The sequence below is a fragment of the Eptatretus burgeri genome, chromosome 9, assembly GCF_056783735.1.
Source record: "Eptatretus burgeri isolate ZD-2024b chromosome 9, Ebu_testis_v1, whole genome shotgun sequence".
NCBI lineage: Eukaryota > Metazoa > Chordata > Myxini > Myxiniformes > Myxinidae > Eptatretus > Eptatretus burgeri.
The window spans coordinates 15,474,843-15,481,782 of NC_140969.1; the positions used below are offsets into that span (position 1 = coordinate 15,474,843).

Genomic DNA, 6,940 nt, shown 5'->3' on the forward strand with positions numbered 1-6,940 from the left:
AGCAAAATGGCACACAGTGTTTTGATTTCTGCCATTACTATATTATTATTATTATTATTCATATGCAGCAAGTGGTTACGAGTACAATCATTGGCTGAGGGGGAACGACTGTCATTGATGTAGTGCCTCATGTCGGTGTAAGCAATAATTTGTAATTTGTTCATGGTGTCAGCAATAACTTGCCTCCGCCTCATGAAGGACACCCTGGTATCTTTAACATCCACCAAGCAACCAATGCCGGTAGAAGGGACGCTCAGTTTAATGTGCATCTCAGCAATGGCACACACACATTAATGATGATGATTATTGTGTGTGTGTGTGTGTGTGTGTGTGTGTGTGTGTGTTGTGCGTGTGCGTGTGCGTGTGCGTGTGCGCCAACACCACCATTGGTACTTTGGTATATATTGTTCATTCTCAGATGTACTATAATCTGTATACATCGACTTCAGCTTTTAGTGATCAGCTGATCCGAGATGCGACACTCTCTCTTTCCCTGCCACCATGCATCACATATCATTGCTTTCGGATGGACAGTGATGATTTTGTTGCAGCACTTGTGCACAAAATAATAATAAAAAATTCCGTACATAATTTGCCTCATTTTGCTGCACATTTGTTGAAAGATAATGTTGTTACAGGAATTACATCAGAAGATTCGATACAAAAGGAGCGTTTCAACAAAGACAACATCACATATACGGGTGAGCTCCCTGCCTTTGAGATAAGGCTTGATCATTCACCTGTTTTAGTCGCATGCATCTGAAGCCTGCCAGTCAAAACCCCTTTGGCTGGACAGTGGCTTTTGGAGTGGCCTGACTTCACTCTCAATTGTAATTAGGAAAATCATACAGCTGCCATGTTGGTGTTCCGGAAGACCTTCACATTACTATATTTCACTTTTTACCAATGATATTATGATTTTTTTGGGGGTTAACGTCAGTTATATTCAAATACACATTCATATTAAAAAAAAAAACACCAAAAACAATTACCTGACACTTCAACAAAAATAAAGCTCTTCTGGAAGCGGTTGAACTTGGCGGTACCTCTTCTTCTGAACATTGGCATTTTTATAGACGGTTCGCACCGCAGTCGGAGGCAAACCTAATAACCCGGCGACATCAACTGCACGTTCACCAGCATCCATTTGACGAATAACGTCTAATTTCACATCTAACATAACACTTTGACGCTGCCTCTTAGTCACTCGACAGTGCAGTACATTTATGTTTTATGCGCGACGCAAATTAATGCAGTTCTTTCAATGATTTTGCCATATCCTGAGCGATGTAGTCTGGTGTCTTTATATCAGTCTGTTAAGCTCTGAAAACGCTCCAGAATAAAAGTTATGGCTTTTAAAACATGAGTTGAAAATAATGTGATCTATAAGCTGCACGAAAACATGAGCACAGCACGGCAGCATTGACGAGCATGGCAAGAAATATTCCAAACGGTACAGCTCCCAGTACAGCTAACATTTGGCATGACGATAAATAAGGCTCAAGATCAAACTTTTCAAAGAGTTGGAGTATACCTACGTGATCCAATTTTCACACATGGCCAACGATATGTTGTTGCTTTCCGTGGAACCAAATGAAATGTCACCAGCAGAACGCAGACATATATTATCTGTGCAACAACAAAGATGTCGGCAGCAATATTCAACAAACCCAAAACATTCAACACTATACTGTTTTGAGAAGTGTCTTGAATTTTTTTGTTGTAATTGTTTTTTTTTTTGCCATAAAAATCTTTAAACCCTTTTTGTACGCAGCGCTGCAACAGGCAGGTTAGTGTTTTATTTAAAATTAGATAAACATTTGGGTCAGGAGTAAACCGACGGCGGAAAACCTCCCAAAAAAAGTTTTTTTTGTTTTTTTTTCCAACACCTTTTATTTTATTTCAATTAATATATACTTGAATTTTGTAGAACACAAATAGCCTACCTGGTCCTGGGGAGAGGCCATCCACGACCCTAGGAACGTTTTGTGAACCCGAGGCCGTTTACCCCGGGAAGTGTCCCAGCTGTTTTTCGGTTGACTTTTCGTATCGCCCGCACCCTGCAAAAAAGGCTTCTTTTTTTTTTTTACAGCCTTGAAAAAAAAACTTTTATGAGATTTAAATTTAATTATATACTTGAATATTGTAGAACACAAGTTGCCTTGTGAGCATTTCAAAAAACCTGCAATTTCGTTCTCAAGGTTAGTATTGTATTTGTAGTACTTCGGCAAATTTTACACCAATCTCTAACGATCAAATTTTCCGCTCACACTCGGCGTTGGGGAATATCGAGATTCAGACAAAATCGCGGATGGCAGGAAATATAGATTGTGCTTAGAAACAAAAGCAAGAGTTTTAAAGATTGTGGTGGGGTAAGGTGTTCCATAAACTCTCGAGTTTCAGAACAAGTGATAATCTACATCGACATGAAAATATCAGTTATTTAATGTCCAATCGATCAAAGAAAAATGGACATCGAGGTAACAAAGGCATGTTAACAAAGGTGGAGGACCGAGGTTCAAGTGTTTGCATTATTACCTCTCATGACTGATAATCATGTCATTCAAGTTTTTGATGTTTAATATATTCTCTGGTGGTGATGAAAAACAAAACAAATGGATCAATTCAACATTCAGAATCGTCGCTTTCTTGTATCAATTAAAAAAATAATAATAATAATAATCGAGGCCCATTGAACAGCAGGTTGTAATATTTTTCTCTTGCCGTGTCCAGCTCCTGACAGCTGTGAGCGCTGGCTTTCCTGCAACAGCACATTTCTGCGAAGCTACATCAGCAGCGCTCACTCGGAACTTCCCAGCTGTCCTTGCTGCTACCCTGCCGCTGTTGCTTACGGGAGTACACAGCTCCCCGATACAATAGGTCACCCTATTAGATCGCAGCAGTTGGGGAGAGAAGATGGTGAACGCAGAGATGGTCTTTGGAACAGAAATGGGAATAGCGCCTGGGATGGAGGCAATCATAGACATTTGAGTCAGGAAGGAGGTTCTGACTTGCGCTGGGACAATGTTGGAGTTCGGGATGGATTTCGTCTCAAAGAAGTTATAAACACCCCTGGTACTGATGAGCCTGTGCGGTTATTCCCCTGGAAAGATGCAAGCAGCCACAAAGAGCGTTTGGACGTGTATCATCCTACGGCACGCTACTGCATCCGCTCCCTCGTTCCACCACATGCCAAGACGCTTGCAGCGCAGAAATGCTGTTATGACGAAGACATGCACCTCATCACCCGAGGTCCTGGTGCTGGGATTCCAAGCCTTGTATCACCTGAGTTTTCACCTGAACTACACCAAAGAATCGACATCGCACCGTGGTTAGCATGTAGTGGAGACTGGAGCCGTTTCCATACCGCTCGTCCTCCAGACAACAGACGTCAGTGTCCAACTAACCCAGATTCTTTGCGCTTCCTTGACCTTCTGCAGCAGGCAAAGGATTTTTGATTCGGATGCTTGAGCATTGGAGACCAGGGAGTATGAAAAGGTAACATTTGAAGTGGGGACAATGAGGATGATGCTGGGTTATGTAGTGCTGCAAAATATTGGAGTGGTAATGGAGGAATAAACGATTTCAGATGAAGCAAAGAGAAAAACTCCCTCCCTCCACAGAGTCCCCCATCTACAATCCTTACACATCCACTACGCTCCTCTTTCCTTGTCTCCTCCAATCCTCCATATCTTTTCTCCCATCCTTTTCTACGCTTTTGTTCACGACCCTACCCTCACCTTTCCCCCCCAATTTAACCCCTCCTTCTTCACTGTACACACAATGTGCAAGGTTGATGTTGGAGATGGGAGGACATTTGTTCATTGGTTTGAGGGTGGGAATGTTGTCGGAACTTGTAAAGGACAGGCTTGGATAGAAGCAGCTGATGATGCCGTTAAGAGATTAATGCAAAAGGAAATAGAACGGCATGTGGTGGAGTGCATACCTGCGCCAGGCTGAACAGTTTACGTTTTGTATCCCATTGATAGACCACATCTGGATCAAGACTTTAAACAATCTAATTGGCTTGTTGTTGTCGCCTAACCAAGTCATTTACCTAGTTTTGCCATAATCCATCCACAACATTTTGAAATATCATGCTATATCTTGTTTTTGGCCAAATCTCTTAACTGTGATGAATCACTTGAAAAATCCTAGGATCTGAATCTCCACCAAAAATCAAATCAAGTCGTCCTTATCACACACCCAACCTGTCCACCAAGTTTCGTCCAAATTGGTCCACAACTTTTTGAGATATGATGCTCACAGACAAACAGGGATGAAAACATAACCTCCATCCACTTTTGATGGCAGAGGTAATTAAGAAAATGGAAAGGCATTATAAGCAGTGCATATTCAAATATTGAGAAAAGCAAAGATATTTGGGAAGGAATTTAACTTTGGGCAGAACAGAGAGACAGTTTAAAGAAATGGAATGTAAGTAAAAGAAGTTAAAGAGGGGAAATTTTGAAGAGTTTGGAGACATTGGACACCGAAAAAGGTTGTAAAAGTGCAATACTGGTGACATTTCAAAAGCACGAGATCCTTTTTAATGCCCCTTCTTTTTTATGCCTTGCACTTCCATATGCAGAAACGTATCCCGTTTTTTTGCCTCTCCCCCCCCCTCAAATTTTGTGGGTGTCATGTGACATGAGGGCTATGTCCTCAACTCCACTGAATTTAGGTTTTCATTCACTCGTTCATTAATCGCATCACATATTTGCCTGAACGTCTCACGAAGTTTATACGCAATCATATTTAGACGCTTGTCGAACATAGGAGTCCAATTTCCTGATTACCCATTTAAAAGTCATCATCAATGGGGTTATGGGTGAGAATGTCAATAAAACATTTTTTTCCCTTGATGCAATTACAAGGATTTATTTTTCTTTTTACTCGATGTAAGGCTCATGAAGGAGCTCGTACAGAAATTACATGCAGGACCAAGACATTAGTACAGATTAGTGTACTTTTACATGAATTACAAGGACATTAATAGACAAGACACAAACAAATAGGACATTGGATTTGACCAACTCAAACTGGGAGTGCTAAACTTAGTTTCTAAAACTACCAAGAAAACTTCATCAATGAATGAATAAGCAATTCAGAATGACTAATTACTGTAAACATCAGTATTTTGTTGAGGCCACAGGAAACGTTACAGAGCCACAGGAAACGTGACAAAAATAAATAAATAAACAAGAAAAAGATGTTGTGCAGAGGGGGGGGTTGTGTATTTAATAAATAAAAATCCACCCCCCCCCTCTCCAAAGGTTGCCATGAATACATCAAATTGTCCATTTCATTAAGATTAAAATTGACAATCTTGATCAAAGCTCAGGTCAATCAGATGAAAATTGATGATTTTAGAAGTTTGACCTTCAGTTGACCTTTGACCTCAAAAATAGTTGGTTTCCCAATTCAGTGATGCACAATGCAATTGCTGCTTAATCTCCAAGTTAATTATATGAAAATTGATAATTTTTCAGATGAAATTTGATGATTTTATAAGTTTGACCTTTTTACCTCAAAAATATTTGCTTTCCCAATTCAGTGATGGACTTTCTGTTCAACTTTCAATAGGATATATAATTGATGATTTTACAGTTGAAAATTGTTGATTTTAGAAGTTTGACCTTGAGTTGACCTTTGACCTTTTTATCTCAAAAAAAAAGTTGGTTTCCCAATTCTGAAATGTACTATGAAATTGCTGTTTAATTTTCAAGTCAATCGGATGAAAAATGATGATTTTTCACATATAAAACAATTTTAGAAGTTTGACCTTGAGTTGACCTTTGACCTCAAATATTTATTTAATTTCCCAATTCAGTGATGCAATATGCAAATCCCGCTCCAATTTTTTAATTCAATCGGATGAAAAAATGGCGATTTTAGAAATCTAACTTCAAAATCAATCGGCTTCTCAGTTGAGACTACCTCGACAACTTGAAAAAGTTTCATGATGATTGGTTTACCAATCAAGGATTTCCAAGGAGGGAAACCACGGAGTAACATCCCTGGGTCAGATTGTGGGAGAGTGTGTCGGAGTGGTGCTGAGGTGTCGTCCACCAGACGGAGGTCTTCTTGGGTTAACCTGAGGCGGTGCCTTCGGGATGGTGCCTGGAATGTCCTATCCCTAAGAGAGGATGATCACCTGTCTCCGTTATCATCTGAGCTCAAGCGTTTGGACATCGGGATTGCAGCTCTCTCTGAGGTTCGGAGACCGGATTGCGGCGAGATAATGGTGGGTGGTTACACCTACTATTGGTCTGGTCGCTCTGATGGTTACCATACCCAAGGAGTTGCTGTAGCTGTGTCCAATAAGCTGACACCAATGATAATTGAGGCATCACCGGTCAACGAGCGTATTATGAGATTAAGGATTCGTCACTCCTTAGGTGTAATTTCCCTGGTCTCTGTTTATGCTCCGACTGAGGCGAGTGATCTCACCGTGAAGGATGCATTCTACGCCATGCTCGAGTCTGTGGTTGATCAGTGCCCCAGACGATATACACTTCTAGTCTTGGGGGATTTCAATGCATCGACTGGAACTGAGAGGGACGGTTATGAGGTGTGTGTTGGTCCCCATGGGTCAGGAACTATGAACCAGAATAGCACTAAGTTCCTTGACTTTGCAAGAAGTCATGGACTTCGGGTGGCTGGTTCATGGTTTCAGCGCCCACAAGCTCATCGCTGTACTTGGTATTCCAACGCTGGCGGTGTGACAAAGGAGATTGACCATGTCCTCATTGACGGCCGTTGGAGGATGATCCAGAACTGCAGCGTCTACCGGAGTGCTCAGTTCCTCAATACTGACCACAGGCTTGTTGTAGCAACTCTAAAGCTGCACCTTAAATCCTGGAGAATGGTACCATCCCAGCCTAGGCTGGATGTTGGCAAGCTCAGGGATAAGAGAGTAGCTAAGGAGTTTGCGAAC

General features: G+C 41.2%; 1 protein-coding gene across 2 annotated transcripts in view; it reads left to right on the forward strand.

The window, feature by feature from the left end:
* The window catches only part of LOC147019613 (isthmin-like), a 71,951-nt gene extending 65,754 nt beyond the window's left edge, over nucleotides 1-6,197 (forward strand). The window contains exons 6-7 of one of the 2 annotated variants that reach the window (XM_085894167.1): nucleotides 639-701; nucleotides 2,734-6,197. In XM_085894167.1, coding sequence (XP_085750293.1) covers nucleotides 639-701; nucleotides 2,734-3,458 — 788 coding nt within the window. In that variant the 3' untranslated portion in view covers nucleotides 3,459-6,197. The remainder of the gene's footprint in view (nucleotides 1-638; nucleotides 702-2,733) is intronic. The other variant, XM_085894166.1, reaches the window with a different exon arrangement.
* Nucleotides 6,198-6,940: the final 743 nt, after the last annotated feature.